The sequence below is a fragment of the Schistocerca piceifrons genome, chromosome 1 (genome assembly GCF_021461385.2).
Source record: "Schistocerca piceifrons isolate TAMUIC-IGC-003096 chromosome 1, iqSchPice1.1, whole genome shotgun sequence".
Lineage (NCBI taxonomy): Eukaryota > Metazoa > Arthropoda > Insecta > Orthoptera > Acrididae > Schistocerca > Schistocerca piceifrons.
In genome coordinates, this window is record NC_060138.1 from 842,777,325 (window position 1) to 842,795,033 (window position 17,709).

General features: G+C 43.9%; 1 protein-coding gene across 1 annotated transcript in view; it reads left to right on the forward strand.

Annotated features, from left to right (window-relative positions):
- The window catches only part of LOC124775671 (proton-coupled folate transporter-like), an 86,333-nt gene that overhangs the window by 30,216 nt on the left and 38,408 nt on the right, over positions 1–17,709 (forward strand). The window contains exons 3-4 of the mRNA XM_047250502.1: positions 4,044–4,322; positions 4,854–4,980. Of these exons, the coding sequence (XP_047106458.1) occupies positions 4,044–4,322; positions 4,854–4,980 (406 nt within the window). The remainder of the gene's footprint in view (positions 1–4,043; positions 4,323–4,853; positions 4,981–17,709) is intronic.

A 17,709-nucleotide genomic window follows, 5' to 3' on the forward strand; every position in this document is an offset into this window, starting at 1 on the left:
GCTTAGATCCTGAGAAATCAGAATCCAGAACAACCACCTGTGGCCGTAATAACGACCTTGATACACCTGGGCATTGAGTCAAACACACCTTGGATGGTGTGTACAGGTACAGCTGCCCATGCTGCTTCAACACGATACCACAGTTCATCAAGAGTAGTGACTGGCGTATTGTGACGAGCCAGTTGCTCGGCCACCATTGACCAGACGTTTTCAGTTGGTGAGAGATCTGGAGAATGTGCTGGCCAGGGCAGCAGTCCAACATTTTCTGTATCCAGAAAGGCCCGTACAGGACCATCAACATGCTGGCGTGCATTATCCTGCTGAAATGTAGGGTTTCGCAGGGATCGAATGAAGGGTAGAGCCACGGGTCGTAACACGTCTGAAATGTAACGTCCACTGTTCAAAGTGCCGTCATCCGAAAAAATGACGTTTTGCCATTCGTGCATCCAGGTTCGTCGTTGAGTACACCATCGCAGGAGCTCCTGACTGTGATGCAGCGTCAAGGGTAACCGCAGCCATGGTCTCCGAGCTGATAGTCCATGCTGCTGCAAAAGTCGTCAAACTGTTCATGCAGATGGTTGTTGTCTTGCAAACGTCCCCATCTGTTGACTCAGGGATCGAGAGGTGGCTGCACGAACCGTTACAGCCATGCGGATAAAATGCCTGTCATCTCGACTGCTAGTGATACGAGGCCGTTGGGATCCAGCACGGCGTTCCATATTACCCTCCTGAACCCACCGATTCCATATTGTGCTAACAGTCATTGGATCTCGACCAACGCGAGCAGCAATGTCACGATACGATAAACCGCAATCGCGATAGGCTACAATCTGATCTTTATCAAAGTCGGAAACGTGATGGTACGCATTTCTCCTCCTTACACGAGGCATCACAACAACGTTTCACTAGACAACCCGGTCAACTGCTGTTTGTGTATGAGAAATTGGTTGGAAACTTTCCTCATGTCAGCACGTTGTAGGTGTCGCCACCGGCGCCAACCTTGTGTGAAAACTCTGAAACGCTAATCATTCGCATATCACAGCATCTCCTTCGTGTCGGTTAAATTTCGCGTATGTAGCACGTCATCTTCGTTGTGTAGTAATTTTAATGGTCAGTAGTGAGTTTGTATATAAAATGCATTTGACGATGCTTCTGCCTGTTTTATGAGGCTGCATTGAAATGATAATTTGTTTGCATATCCAAGCATGTAGCATACTTCCCACCAACTTGGCGCTTTTTGCTATTCGTGATATTGCAATTTTTGTTGGTGACAATGCAGATAATGGTTTCAGAGACATCCTGCCTGCGCTGTAGGCGGCGATGTGAATATTGCACACTTGGTGATGAGAATGCAACGTTGAAGAAGAGCGTCTTTTCCACCAGGCTGTAGTTTTAAAATAATGCTTCGTTAAGCACAACTAGCTACTTTCGAACCTTGCTCATAATCAAGGGCAAAACAGATGTAGATTCATCATCTTCATACGGAGGGAAGAACAGAAATTGATGCTGGTAAACCTTTCGTGGTGTAAGATCGTGGTCAACGAAACTCTTTTGTTGGTAAGGTTTTGTCGTGAACTGCGCTGGACATCTTCAGAGACGTTGCTCCTCCCTGTATGCCATTATTTAATTCATTATTTATTAGGAGGCTTACTGTGCGCTTCGGTCGATCCGGTGGGATTCACCAAACGATTTTGTAATACATTTGTGGAAATGACAGTAATTTTGCTTAGACATACGGCCAACTGATTACATCAAGTTCGCATTACCTATCATTTGATATTTTACATACTAGTTACCTATGTGATAATTATCTTGTCATTTGTTTCTTTACTGTTGCTGCCACTGGGCTCAGTTGATCTTGAGTTGATCTCAAAGACAGAGCACAGTCTTGCCGACTCAACGGAGGAATTCTAACATTCTGCGTGGTTTCTGTTGTTTTATGTCGTGTCTCCCTACCGCTTTCGCGCAACGACGCTCTGAGCGTGTTTTTTAGGGAATTGACTAGTTTGAACCTGGGACCTGTTGCTGCTAAGGAGACGGCAGACCACGCATGACATGTAGAGTTCAGAAGAGTTCAGTGAGACTAGCGATGATATAACCAAATACTTAATGATTTCAGCGTCAGCTCCACTGTACTCCCTGTAAAAGAATCTTAATACTAACTAAATTTAGAGGAAGGGGTTCAAGGCTTTCCTATTTTTAGTTAGCTGGTAAAATAACGTCGAAAAAGCAGTTATGTTTACCATTGGAAATTTTATTCTACTCACAAAACATTGTTTATAAATTGCACTATTGATAAAAGGAAATGTTTTAATACAGGATGATAAAAACCAACTGCGTTCAACAAAAATGTGAACGAATATTCCCTGAATGGGGTTCCAAGCTCTACAATGGATCGAAGGATGACCTATGCCATATCACATCTATAATCTATGTTTAAATTAAGTTTCACAAAAGAGAAAACTATCAAAATGGTCTACAGTGACCCTCAATTATCTTTAATTACTTATCTAACTTGCCATAAATTACAGTGGCTGATGTGGCTTCTCAATAATTATAAAACAGAAAAATCATCGCGTTTCAGATTTTAACTTATGTAGCAAAAGTGAATACCATGAGCTTCAATTGACGATCGACACTAGTATTACGTAAAAAGGGGATGTAACAAATGAGACTTCTGCAGTTCTGAGTGAAGCCTTATGTGCTCAAAAATGCAGCATCGCGTGCGTTCATTACCTTGTCAGTGTTCGTCAGGGGGTGGCGGCCGGCGCAGCTCCGTCCAGCTCGCCCTCTCGGAAGTAGCTCTCTCCTAACTTCTCCTTACTACAATTTACCGAAGTTGGTTTAAAAAAAACTATCTGGCTGTGTTTTCATCTGACCAGTCAGGGTCTCAATGTTAGCCTTAAGCTCCACCTACAAAAATTCTGTCTATCCAATGAGAAATGTTATACTTTTCGTGGTGGGGCAATGTTTTTAAAGATTGCAACGTAACAGAGACGCGAAAAAGTCTCACGCTAAAACTTGCAGCTGCAGGTGGTGTGGCCCTTTTAGTGTTATCGTAAGATCTATACTGTTCTTCTGGAGGGCTCTATCTTTTAACATGGGCTGGGGGGTGGTCCTGTTGGTTATTTTTAGTGGTGGGGCAATGTTTTTAACGTTTGCAACGTAACAGAGACGCGAAAAAGTCCCACGCTAAAACTTGCGGCTGGTGTGGCCCTTTTTGTGTTATCGTAAGATCTATACTGTTCTTCTGGAGGGTTCTAGCTTTTAACATGGGCTGGGGGGTGGTCCTGGTGGTTTTCTGGCGACGTGGGTGTCCGTCCCTTATCGTAGGGCCTTCTAGCTTAACATGGTTCTGCTCTCGGCTTCTGTTCTCGTTTCTCCCCTCAGAACTGCGTCTGTCTCACGGTGGGAAGGTATTATATGCATTTAGGCATTCTTGTGTTAGTCTGTGGTATTCCATTTGCTCACTCGTTACTCGTATTACTTTGATTAATTTAATGTCACGATTTATTCGGAGCTATGTGACATACTACTGGATTTCCTTATCGGTCAGGGTTTTCATGGAAGGTGTTGGATTTGCCTGACACCTTACAGAGTAACGCCTCTGAAGACGTCCAGTGCAGTTCTGGACGAAACGTTACGAACAGAAGATTTTCGTGGACCACGACCTTCTACCCCAAGAAGTTTACCAGCAGCAAGGTCATCTGGTCGCGAAAGCCTTCATTTTATAAACAACGGAAATCACATGCCACATACAGATAGGTACACCACGGTCGTTAATATGCGCGATCTTGGAATATGGAGCCACAAAACGAACTTATACACAATTATTTGTAGTTCCACCACATGTGTACTTACTTCAGAGTAGCTAGTAGCTCTTAGTAAAGCACTATTTTAAAATAACAGCCTCGTGGAAACCATGTCATTCTTAAAATGTGTTGGGGCCGCGTTACCCACTCAGAAAAGGTCCAGAGAATGCAGTTGTTTACGCGAAGTGAAGCAGCGAACGAGCAAGTGATGACGAGAGCTTCGTGTTGCAGTGAAGTGGTGGCGCATCCGTCCGACGGTGGAGCCGCTTGTCCTGCTGTTCATGTTCTCCTACGTCGTGACTCAGTGGGTGGCCAGCGGGCTCTTCCTGGAGCGAGTATGCGGTTCCAGAGACCCCAACATGTGCACCAACGAGGACCGCACCTACTCCAGCACGCTGCTCACCTGGAAGGCTATCATCGAAGGAATCGTGCCCGCCACTGTGTCGCTTTTCATCGGCAGTTGGAGCGACAAGTTCGACCGGCGGCCCATCTTTCTCTGGTCCTTTGCTGGTATGTCAAGAGCACGAGTCTCTCACCATTCACCCATGCTTACTGAACAGACGTCCCTTCACACCAGTACCAACTTCCAGAATTCACTATTGACATGCACTGGCACAAAAGAGCCCTATTCTTTATTTCTAGACGTATTCAGTATTTGTTGAGAATTGTGTGAGTGTGATAAAAACGCTGTGCCACTACAACGTATCTCACTATCCAGTATAACCCTATGAACAGCTCGCATTTGCCACTCCTCATCATTCTTCGTGACAGTGGAAATTACCAATGTCTGCAGGCACCTTTTTTCTATGGCTACAAATGTTTCCTACAATTGCAGTGTGTCGCTGTGTAGACAGATGCGAAGGACCTCTACATTTGAAAGACAATACTCGTTCATTTTTAGTAGTTCGTGGTATGAGTGCCACCTCCTTAAAAACTATCCATTCTTATCGTTATTTATATCTGACAGAAACTGAAAATCGTAACTAATTGCAGGGAACACAATCGCGTACAGTCTGTTCTCTGGGCTGTCTGCGATTACAGATCTAGCGCCAGAGTGGCTGCTGCTGCCGTCTATAGTGACCACCTTCAGCGGCGGCATGATGAACCTCATGGCTGTTGCCAACATCTACATAGCTGACATTAGCCCTGAGGGGCAGAAGGAGCTCAGGTAAGTGTTCACAGCTTAATTGGTTAAGGCATTCACTAAAAGATTCTTTATTAATGAAGTACTTGCAACTTGAGTTTGATATTTCATGTTTTAGTGGATAACAGTTTAGCAGTACGGAGTAACAATACAAGAAATACTTTAATCTAACGTCAGATTGTGGAATAATAAAGCTCATAATCTATGTTAGTCTTTTTATATGGTAAAATCGTTGCATGACGATCGATTTTTTGGTCAGTCGTCTAATGCCAGTACTTAATACAGTATTGGTAGTTAAAATTGGAACACCATGAAGGCTGCATTTATCAAACGATAAACTGTAATGAATTGGATGTATTACTTGGTTGATTATGCATATGATTGTCTCTTTCGGCTACCAGCACGAGCCGGAGTTCACCAGCGGTAGGATAGTGACCGAATTGAGACTTGGTTTGCCGTTCTGTGATACTGCGGCCATGTTGGATTTCCACAACTGTCATGCGAATATCGAATCAGTGGGGACAGCTCAGTCACACTTATCGCCGTGTACACTGATCAGCCAGAACATTATAAACCCGTCCAGGTCACCTGGCGCGGAGTGACTGCTAATAAGACACACGCATGGTGAATATGTTATCAGTGAGCTTGCTGTCGGTGTATGAATGAGGAAGGTGCATGTTCTGTCTGACTTTGACCGAGGGCACACTGTAATGGTCCGGATATTTGACAGGAGTATTTCGGAAACTGCGCGGCTTTTCGTGTATTCGAGGAGTGCTGTGGTGAGTGTCTTCAACACGTGGAGAAACCAAAGTGAAACCACGTCCAGACGTCGTGGGGTTGGGCGGCCATCCCTCATTACAGATGTCGGACGTCGTAGGCGGGACAGGGTAGTAAAACAGGACAGACGGCGAACTGTGACGGAACTAACATCAGACTTTAATGCTGGGCAGAGGACAACACACAGTGCACAGAGTACTCCTAATGATGGGCCTCCGCAGCCGACGGCCCACGCATGTGCCAGTGTTAACACCACGACATCACCCCCCCCCCCCTCCCCGCCCCCGGAATTTACGAGAATTGAATTAGGTGACTTGCGTGTTAAGATGTGGTGCCAACTCCTTCCAGTGACCTATCAAGATGTTCAAATGCGTGTGAAATCTTACGGGACTTAACTGCTAAGGTCATTAATCCCTAAGCTTACACACTACTTAACCTAAATTATCCGAAGGACAAACACACACACCCATGCCCGAGGGAGGACTCGAACCTCCGCCAGGACCAGCCGCACAGTCCATGACTGCAGCGTCTTAGACCGCTCGGCTAGACCTATCAAGGCTTAGTTGATTCCAGGCCACGACGCTTCGCTGTTATCGGTGCCAAAGGTGGACAAGGTAGGTGGTCATAATATTCTGGCTGAACAGATGTTCTCAGTGGTTCCATGTTACTAGTGCCCACGAGGGCAGCCATTATTCGCTGTGCCGTGCAGGACTGTACAGCCACGTGACGTACCTCGAGTCAGGAAATGGGCTTGTTTGTAGTAAGACAGACAACGAGACAACGTCTAGAACACAACGGGCTGCCAACATGGTGACCATTGTTGTGGCTATGCAACAGAAAGAGGCAATCAACGACAAGAATGCGACACCGTAGTGACACCATGTTGTCTCTTCAGACGAGTATAGGTTATGTGTAACGCATCACAGTGGGCGTATCCATGCTCCCAGACTCCGAGGAGTAGAGACGTTGCCAATAAGCATTTGCCACAGTCATGGAGGTCCAGCAGTTGACATGATGGTATGGTGCTACATTTTGAACACAAGACGATAACCACTATTTCACATAACTAGCAATTTCGACCATAGCTGTGCTCTGTCTTCGAGATCAACTGAAGGGCTTATTTCAATAGTGGTACAAGTCCATTTTTGCTCATATTGAGATACAGAGTCTTAAAGTTATATGAGCGCTGAAAAATCTGCATTTGAGATACCAGAAATATTCAAGTATATGGCTTCTTGCTAGAGATGAACCTTTCTTTGTTTTTTTGGCTCATTAATTTAAGAAGCATTATAGACAGAAAAGTGGATACAATGGACTTGTATCACTATTGAAATAAGTCCTTCAACTGTGCCCAGTGGCAGCAACGGTAAATAAACAAATGACAAGATAATTATCACATAGGCGACTAGTTCGTAAAGTAGCAAATGATAGGTAATACGGACTTGATGTAATCAGGTGGCCGTATGTCTAAGCAAAATTGCTGTCATTTCCACAAATGTATTACAAAATCATTTGGTGAATCCCACCAGATCGACCAAAGTGCACAGTAAGCTCGCTGATAAATAATGCATTAAATAATGGCATACAGGGAGGCCCATGATAAATAATGCATTAAATAATGGCCAATGTGTCCAGTATCACACACATATAGGCAAAATGAAGTACTATTCTAATTAAATATAAAACCAATGCGTGAAGCAAGCTTAACAAGCACTGAAAGTGTTAAACAGTATTATGATAAAACACTGGATGTCAACTACCAAGCCTATTGAGCAAGTGCTAAGCTCAATCACTATTATAATGAAATCAATTAAAGGCTGGAAAGCACTGAATAAACACTATTCTCATAAAATACAGGGCACTATATAATACGCCAGGCAGGTAGTTCACAGTTCACCTTAACATTAAGTACCTTAAACACTATTTAATAAAAAACGAGACATTTTAAAGAAGGCTAGGCAATCACGGCATAAGCAAAAAATAGTTAAACTACAGGATGATATGACAGATAGCACGTCTCGAGCACACAAACAAGCTGCTCAGAAACGTGGCGAGCAGACAGCAAAATTTTAAATCTAATACACGTTCGTCACAAATCGCGAATATGTATCCAGAAAATCTGCCGAACACGGCCGAGTATCAAAATACAAATGAGCACCTTTAGCTCACAACCGTGATTAGAGGAAGGAAAAAGTATGAAATAGGCTCGAAAGGAACCTGGCTGTGGTAGCTCACACATAGGTTACCAACAAAATTAGTGTCATTACAAAAAGGCTTCACCATATAGTCCACAATATGCTCTCGCAATTTTTCCCGGGCAGGCTCGATTCCTTTAAAGGTCAAGTAGCTGACAGTTAAACTCCAACCGACGTGGTGGCTCCAATAACGCTCCTAAGGCCAAGCCGTAGCTTTCCAGCCCACACGTCTTTGATAAAACTGCTCACTGCTACCAGCAAGTTTCTTCCCCATAGCTAACCAATCACGCTGCTATATCAGCACCCGTCGCAGCTTACGCGACCTCTAGCGGGCAGCCGTCCTCTCCTCTCCCAGCAACGGGCCAGAGACAAACGTAGGGCAGATGTAATCGACAGTACAGAATGTCAAATCAAACACCTTTAAGCCGTCTAAATTTCCAAATTGTTTTTTATTGAGCTACCAGTTTCGGTGATATATTACGCCATCTTCAGGGCCCCTGACCGACGTGTAGGAAGATCCCCGTCTCTGGTCCAGTCAAAATAGGGGCCAGCGTTCAATGGCTGGCATCTGTAGGTTTTTGAGACAGCAGTCATTTCAAACACGACCTACCGACTGTCGCTGTCTCCAAAATCTACGTATACCGGTCACTGAATGCTGGCCCCTATTTTGACTGGACCAGATGTGGGGATCTTCCTACACGTCGGTTAGGGAACCGGAATACGGCGTAATATATCGCCGAAACTGGTAGCCCAATAAAATAACAATCTGAAATTTAGACTGCTGAAAGGCGTTTAATTTGACATTCTGTGCTGAACAGCCGAAGCCCCGCAACCATCTGTGAACAGATGGACGTACAGAGGCTAATCGGTAATAGGTTGCCAAAGATGTACGAGCAACGGCACAAAGGTCTTGCTTCCATTATCAACTTCAACGACAGAAATGGCTCTCTGGTGCTTTTACCTAGGTCGAAAATTCCTGCAAAGGTGTTCTCATTTTTCTTAAGTCTTGCATCCATTATCAACTGCAACGTCAGAACTGCCTCTCTGGTCCATTTACCTTTCCCAGAGCCAAACGGATCAACTTCTAAAGACCCTCAATTTTCTCTTCCATTCTTCTGTATATTATTACTATTGGTAATAAATTGAACGCCTTTCACACTTTACTGCTTTAATTATCTTTGAGACTGTGTGGATTATATTTCCCGAATGTCTGACAATATGTCTGCAGACAGTCTCATAGACTCTACACAACAACTGCAACAGACTTTCACTTGTCTAAGGGGCAGCACGATGTGGTAACAGCTAACCAAGACCGTGCACAATGGTGGACAGAGCAACAGGTATCAATAATCAGTTCCTCATCCGTCGTGGAAACATAAGGCACTGAAAATAATGAGAGGATTTATTCGGCGCCCCAGCGGCGCGTGCTGCTCCTGAGCATCAGCACTTTTCTGGCTCAGCACGCAGCAGCAGCAGCAGACGGTCACTGGCACGAAGACGCCAGCCAGTCTTGGCAGTTACAGAAGATGCAAAGTCAGCAATCTGGCGGTACAGAACCGTGTTAGACCTGCAGACGCCAAGCACACAGTGGCAGAAAATTCCAGTATAGACTGGTCACGGCTTTAGGTGCAATTTCAGCGACAGCCAGCATCTCACAGTGCTGTGCAGGAGACACTCAAGTGTGGACTATGGGTGGTTTAAGTTCAGCTGTCGCCAGCATCAGATCTAGGGGCGGTCATCAGAGGCATCATCTAGTTCTAGCTGAGATGAGGTGACTCACCTTTGGTCTATGACTGCCGACGAGTACTCCGCTGTGTAAGCTCCGCTTGGCGACAAAAGCTTCATGGCTGAGGCAGGTGGTATTTGTGGCCACTTTACCCAACTTGTTATGGCAGGACATTGCTTTTGTAGACGTCTACCACAGAAGCAGAACAGCGGCAGGCCCTGGTATGCCGTAATCAATGTCACCACTGCAGCGTTCCGGCCCTTGTTGCATGCTATGTTGAAAATGTTCCTGTCCTGGCAACAAGTTGCAGGACCTGGTCTATGGCAACTGAGCTCACTCCTGTACCAGAACAGAGGTTTTTGTCATGGGAAATGTGGTAGGTAGCCTTCTGGCTTGCCTGGCCGCAAATAACGAATACTGATTTGGAAAAGTAGTATTTAAACACGTGTCACGACTCCCAATTGCTTCAGAAATTCTGAAGGAATGGTATTTATGCTTTCCACATTATTTTACCACAAGCTCTCAAAAGATCTGTTACACTCTGCTTTTAGTGTTGTGTCATCCCTCTGCCACATAAACTCCGATTACTTATTCTGTGACTCCATCGGACAGTAAATATCTTCTGTATACTCTTTCTATCTGCTTGCTCTCTCCTCTGCAGTTAACAGTAGAACCTCTCTTGCACACTCAATGTTGACGTCCATGTCTTCAGTTTCACCGAAGGTTGTTATTACTTTTTATTCCGAGAACCATTTCTTTTTCGATTTCTTCGCATTTTGCTTTCAGTCACTTTGCTTCATCTTTCCTGCACTTCCTGTTTATTAGCTCCTAAGCGTTAATATTTCTGTGTTCCTGACTTTAACGGAGCAGTTTTTAATTTCTTCTTTCTTCGACAATTGAAGTAATTCTGTTATCCGAGGTTTCTTCACAATTTCCTTTGTCTTATTTATGTCTCCAACCTCTGTGTTTGACCTTTTTAGAAATGTCCTTTTCTCTTTAACTGAACTGTCTGCTGTAGTATTCATCATCGCCATCTACAGAACCCTTATTTCAGTGTACCTATGTCTGCCTTCTACAGAGCTCATATTCTTCTGTTAACTCCTGTCTTCTGTTTCCTCTCCTACTACAGCGTTCCAGTCCGGTATGATTATTATATTTTCCTCTACCTGTACGTATTGAATTACCCGTTCAAAGTCCGCATACACTTTCTCTACGTCTTTAGCTTCTGTTTATGACGTGGACACAACTATTGTTGTCGATGATGGTTTGCTGTCGATCGTGATGAGAACAATCGTGCCAGTGAACTCTTCACTGTAGCTACTCTCTAACTGCCTTCCTATTCATGACCAATCTACTCCCGTTACATCATTTTCTGCTACTGTTGAAATTACCCTGTATCCCTCTGCCCAGATATCCTTATCTTTTTTTTCCCTTTCGCTTCACTGACACGCATTATCTGCAAATTTAGGCTTTGCATTTCATTATACGTATTTTCTAGCTCCCCTAAGACGTTCAGACTTGTGACATTACACGTCCTGAATCTTACAATGTCACTCTTTCGTCGGTTTTCAATCTTTTTCTCATTATCACCTGTCCTTTGATAATCCCCTCCTGGAGGTCCGAATGTGGGACTAATCCGCAATGTTTTGCCGAAGGAGAGATTGTCATGATGCTTTTCATTTACAAGCTACATTTCCTGTCGATACACATTATGTGTCTTTAATTCAGTGGCTTCAATTACCTTCCGTATCCTTATACCTAGACCTCTAATACACGGAAAACATTGGCTCATGGCTTCTGAAAAGAATCATATTCAAAATAAAAGAAGAAAAATGATTGAGAAATAATGAGTGTACTCAACTCCTCCGGAAACTAATTGTTCGAAGTAGGGATACATCTCAGTGATCATTGCTGGAGTAGAACAAGGAAAGATACAGTATCGTGAATTGAGTTTTAAATGACATATTAATCTAATGGTCAAATAAAATGCTTCCGTTACCGGTCAGGTTCAGAGTCGTTGCAGAGGAGCAGATACGTTTCTTGACGGCGGACCATGATGACACACTGATGGGGAAAAACCGCATCATCAAAAAATAATTAATATAGAATAATGAAATTACTGGAATACATTTGTCTAGGTAATATATTTAAGGGATTAACATTGCAAGATCAAAGATTAATGCAAGCGCGAAATAAGGCATTGAAAATGTGAAATGCTTGTACATTAATAACCGGTGTAAATGCCAGAATGTTCAGTTCAAGCATACAAATGCCGATGCATTGTGTTGCACAGGTGTCGGTTGTCAGTTTGTGGGATGGAGTTCCATGCCTCTTGCACTTGTTCGGTGAATGCAGGGAGTTTAATGCTGTTTGTGGATGACGCTAGTGTTGTCGTTCTATGATATTCCATATGTTCTCCTCGATGGTGAGTGTTCATCAGAGGTGAGGGTATCATCTGGAGTGCCCCAGTAGGTAGTGTGGCAGGTCCGCTGTTGCTTTCTATCTACAAATGGTTCAAATGGCTCTGAGCACTATGGGACTTAACTGCTGAGGTCATTAGTCCCCTAGAACTTAGAACTACTTAAACCTAACTAACCTAAAGATATCACACACATCCATGCCCGAGGCATAGCAATGTGCGGCTGTTTGCTGATGTTGCTGTGGTGTACGGGAAGGTGTCGTCGTTGAGTGACTGTAGGAGGATACAAGATCACTTGGACAGGATTTGTGATTGGTGTAAAGAATGGCAGCTAACTCTAAATATAGATAAATATAAATTAATGCAGATGAATAGGAAAAAGAATCCTGTAATGTCTGAATACTCCATTAGTAGTGTAGCGCTTGACACAGTCACGTCGATTAAATATTTGGGCGTAACATTGCAGAGCGGTATGAAGTGGGACCAGCATGTAATGGCAGTTGTGAGGAAGGTGGATAGTTCGGTTCATTGGTAGAACTTTGGGAAGATGTGGTTCATCTGTAAAGGAGACCGCTTATAAAACACTAATACGGCCTATTCTTGAGTACTGCTCGAGCGTTTGGGATCCCTATCAGGTCGGACTGAGGGAGGACATAGAAGCAATTCAGAGGCGGGCTGCTAGATTTGTTACTGGTAGGTTTGATCATCACGCGAGTGTTACGGAAATGCTTCAGGAACTCGGGTGGGAGCCGCTAGAGGCAAGGAGGCGTTCTTTTCGTGAATCGCTACTGAGGAAATTTAGAGAACCAGCATTTGAGGCTGACAGCAGTACAGATTTACTGCTGCCAACTTATATTTCGCGGAAAGCCCACCACGATAAGATAAGAGAGATTTGGGCTCGTACAGAGGCATATAGGCAGTCATTTTTCCCTCGTTCTGTTTGGGAGTGGAACAGGGAGAGAAGATGCTAGTTGTGGTACGAGGTACACTCCGCCACGCACCGTATGGTGGATTGCGGAGTGTGTATGTAGATGTAGATATGTTCTCACTGGAGAGAGATTTGTTGACCGAGCAGGTCAGGGCAATATGTCCACATTCTATAGAGCAAGTTGAGTTGCAACAGCCCTATGTGGGCGAGCGTTATAGTGTTGGAAACACCCCTGGAATGCTGTTCATGAATGGCAGCACGACAGGTCGAATCACCAGATTGATGTACAATTTTTCATTCAGTGTGCGTGGGATAGCCACGAGCATGCTCCTGTGCTGTCGTACGAAATCGCAACCCAGACCACAACTTCAGGCGTAGATGCAGTGTGTGTGGCACGCAGACAGGTTGGTAGCAGGCCCTCAACTGGCCACCTTCTAGCCAACACACGACCATCACTGGCACCGAGACAAAAGCGTCTTTCATTAGAAAACACAAAAGTCCTCCGCCCTGCCCTCCAATGAGCTCTGGCATAATACCACTGAAATCGCTAAAGGCAGTGGCTTGGGGACAGTGGAATGCACGATTCAGGGCTTCTGGTTCAGAGCTGCCCTTGGAGTAACCGATCTCTGACAGATGCTGTGTCACTGTAATGCCAACTATTTCTCAAGTTGCCGCTGCAGATGCAATATCATGCAACAGAAACTTACACCGAACACTATGGTCTTCCCTGTCGGTAGTGTCACGTGGTCGTCCGGAGACCGGTCTTCTTGAGACCGTACGTTCTCGCGACCACCACTGCCAGCAATCGTGTACAGTGGCTACATTTCTGCCAAGTCTTCCTGCAGTATCGCAGAAGGAAAGTAAAGCTTCTCTTAGCCCTATTACACGATCTCGTTCAAACTCAGTGAGGAACTAATAACAGCGTCTTTGTCGCCTTAAATGCAGTCTTGACCAACATTAACCCACAAAATCCAGTTACAAAGGTACCTAACGCTCAAGACCGTTACAGCATGTATTTAAAGCAAACCTCATTTGCATCCTCAGAGTGGCGCTACTAACGCCACTTTTATGCAACTGACGCAAAATCTTTCAGATGTAGAAACACGTCTACCAACTTTCGTTTATGTCGCACAACTCCCTCTTGGTATTGCGATATTTTTCCGCCAGTATATGAAATATAATGCTACAAAATATTTTGCATTTAAAAAAGGAGAAAAGGCTCTGATCAGACTTCGTGACAAGAAATTTAGTTTGCAACATTCGATATTTTTCATGTAGAGTGTAAATCTGCAGAAATAGCGGGCGGATGGCGGGCAAATCGACAGGTCACCAAACCAGTCGCATCTCAGCGAAATTAAAACTGAAGCACAAAGAATTTCTGGACTTTGCATTGGCAAAAGGATCTCAAGTGATTACTATAAAATCAACATTTTTATTTATATGACTATGGAGTGAAATGAAATGTGTGTATGGCATTATTGGCCGGGATACCCCACCTGGGATATTCGGCTGCCTGGTGAAAGTCTTTTTATTCGACGCCACTTAGGCGACTTGCGCGTCGATGATGATGAAATGATGGTGAGGACAACACACACACACACACACACACACACACACACACACACACACACACACACATCCAGCTCCCAGCGGGGAAAATCCCCGAATCGGCCGGGAATCGAACCCAGGGTCCCGTGATAGTCACCAAAGCTAACCATGGGATCACGAGCTGCTGACTTGTATAGCTATTATGGTTATTATTTGAAATAACATAGTACAAAAGAGCATCCCTAAATTTTGCTGGACAGAAGAAGATGACTAAAAGTTAAGAGGCGTTCCGTGCCTCAATTCATTGTAAAGTTGAGAATCGAAAATTACCAAACGATGCCTGTAGAATAGCTGCAACGGTAATCTACAATTTTATCTTTGCAATATAAGAACAAATTAATCAGTTACACTTCGCGAGAGACTGGCACGGCCCCAGTCGCCAGCCACTGAGGCTCTGGCATAACGATGAAGCACCATGAATTGACGTACCCACTCCTGTCTTCTAATCTCATGTAGACTCGCTACCCAGCCGGGTTAAAGTCATTGTTGCTGCTAGATATGGCATCTCTGGATATGAAATATCGAGCTCTGTATACCATTAAATCACTTACAAACTTAATCATATACTCAGTCTGCTGTACTGCATATGCACAATAAGTAAATTTTTTGTTATTTACTATTCTTCCTCCTATTGCCATTTTAATGGCCAGCTCTGTTTTACGAGTAGCATTCAATACTAATGCAATATTTTTTTCTCGGCCAATTTCGGTTAAAAAATGTGAAAATTTGTTGGACATCGTGGAATATTCCAGCTTCAGCCCCTATAGTTTCACGAAGTTATGATAGGTGGCGACCCTAAACGTAATCTTCAAAGCTGGCGTCTGTAACGGAGGTCCGTTCCCAGCACAGAGCTGTCATTGAGTTTCTTTTGGCGGAAAACTAGAGAATCGCAGATATGCATAGGCACTCGAAGAATGTCTACGGAGGCCTGACAGTGAATAAAAGCAGGGTTACTCGATGGGTGAGGCGTCTGTCTTCACCGCAACAAGACCTCCCTCGTGCCTGTCCACTGCACTCGGCTGTGACTCCTGTAATGTTGAAACTTGCAGACTCTCTCATTCGAAGTCACTGTCAGATCTCAACCAAATACCTCGCTGCACAACTGGACGTCTCGTCCACCAGTGGGAGGTACTGAGCGGTGTGTGCCCGCTGGGTTCCTCGTCGCACAACAGGAGACGATGAAGAGCAACGAAAGACCATCCGTATGGGATTGATTGCGCGATGCGAGGCTGATCGTGACAATTTTTGTCGTTCAGTCATCGCTGGTCTGGGGCAAATACAGCAACGCTAAATCATATGGAGCGACTCCAGAACATAACAACACTGCAACGTCTGCTCCGAAGAGTCACACTGTCAAAACGCACTAAAAAAAAAGAAACCTGTTTCCATTGCTCCATCGTAAAACGTGACAGCACGCAGCTGATCGCTGATCGTAGAAATCACCACTCAATAGTAAACGGCTCTGAGCACTATGGGACTTAACTTCTAAGGTCATCAGTCCCCTAGAACTTAGAACTACTTAAACCTAACTAACCTAACGACATTACACACATCCATGCCCGAGGCAGGATTCGAACCTGCGACCGTAGCGGTCGCGCGGTTCCAAACTGAAGCGCCTAGAACCGCTCGGCCACCAGCGGCCGGCGAGCGACAGAATATCCAAGCCCCTAAGACTCTAAATAAACTATAATAAATATTATTCAATTTAGTTAAAAGTCAATATACTGCCCTTTGTTATTAAAAACGAGATTGTGTGAAAATCTCAGCTTTCTAGCTGGCATATGATCAGAGTTAAAGAAAATTACCTAAAACACCCCAAACCGACACTTGCAAGATTAAAATCAGTTACAATTGATAACAGTTTATCTTTTAGTATCATGTGGAATCATTACTGAAGCTCACAGCACGTTAGGTCAATTTGTTTAGAGTTTCATAATTAAGAACGTTAACTATTTGGCATTTTTTCGTAATATAAAATTCAGGAAAGATCAGGATTTATTTAATGTGTTGTTGTGTGACTAAATGAGAATGAGTGAGAGTGTGTATGTGGGACATACTAAAATATTTAATATAATCTCATGTCACACCATTACGTAACTGTGTCGTGGGAAAGTTGTGTTTTACCCACATTTCTGATGACGTATGTCTACGTGTACTTGCTTTTGTAAGGAGGCAGCCAGAATAGCCGTTTGCGGAATAATAAGTTTCTAAATTTATTTCAAGTTTAGTTTTCCTTTCATTTGGTTTTGTTAAACATTATATTAGTATTTGCACATTGAAATGACATAAATGCAACTGGGAATTGTGATTGCCGTAGGACAGTTTTGGCGCGAGAATAATCTCGAAGGATAGTTCTGATTGACTGATCATTTTAATCAACCAATCAGAGTTAAGCAGTTCCCGCGCACTGCTCAGTAGTTGTACTGGGAGTGAAGCAGTCGCTTGCTAACTATCGGACGTGTAGGTCATGTTGGACGTGTCCGTCTATATTATGAGTAAAATGAAGAAGTTACTGGTTTCTCGCGTCCGGATTGTATTTCCATGAAAGCAGTTGCATTTACGGACAGATTGTGAAAATCTGAGCTTTGTGAAGTGATCTGTTGGATTGATAAAACGTGTGAACTTTCGGTCTTTGTAGAATTCCGCGTGGTATGTTTCATACCCGTTTATGGAATAGGTGGCGAGCAGTTTCTTTACTAGAAATCCACTAAAAAGGACCGAATGTGAAACTCGTATATTGTAGCAGAGTAATGACTGTAGATCGCGTAATAATTCGGGTCGGTCTTTAGTGCATCTCTGACTGCCTTGAGTGTGTACTGAGTTGTGTGAACTGTGAGCTGAGGACAGTTATATTATTCGTTAATTAAATACTGGATGATGGCAAGTGTTTATTTTGAATCTCAAAAAATAAAAGAACTCGTTTGCAGAAGTTTGACATGTTTCTAAAGAGATGAAGAAATCGCCCTCCACTCGAAATTTCTTATAAGGTATTACAGGATAGCTTGTTACCAGAGTTTACGTGGACTTGACGGTGTTTTTCTTGCACGCTGCTTTTAACATCGTCTGAACAGTATCTACGCATGCAGAGAAACGGGCTGGT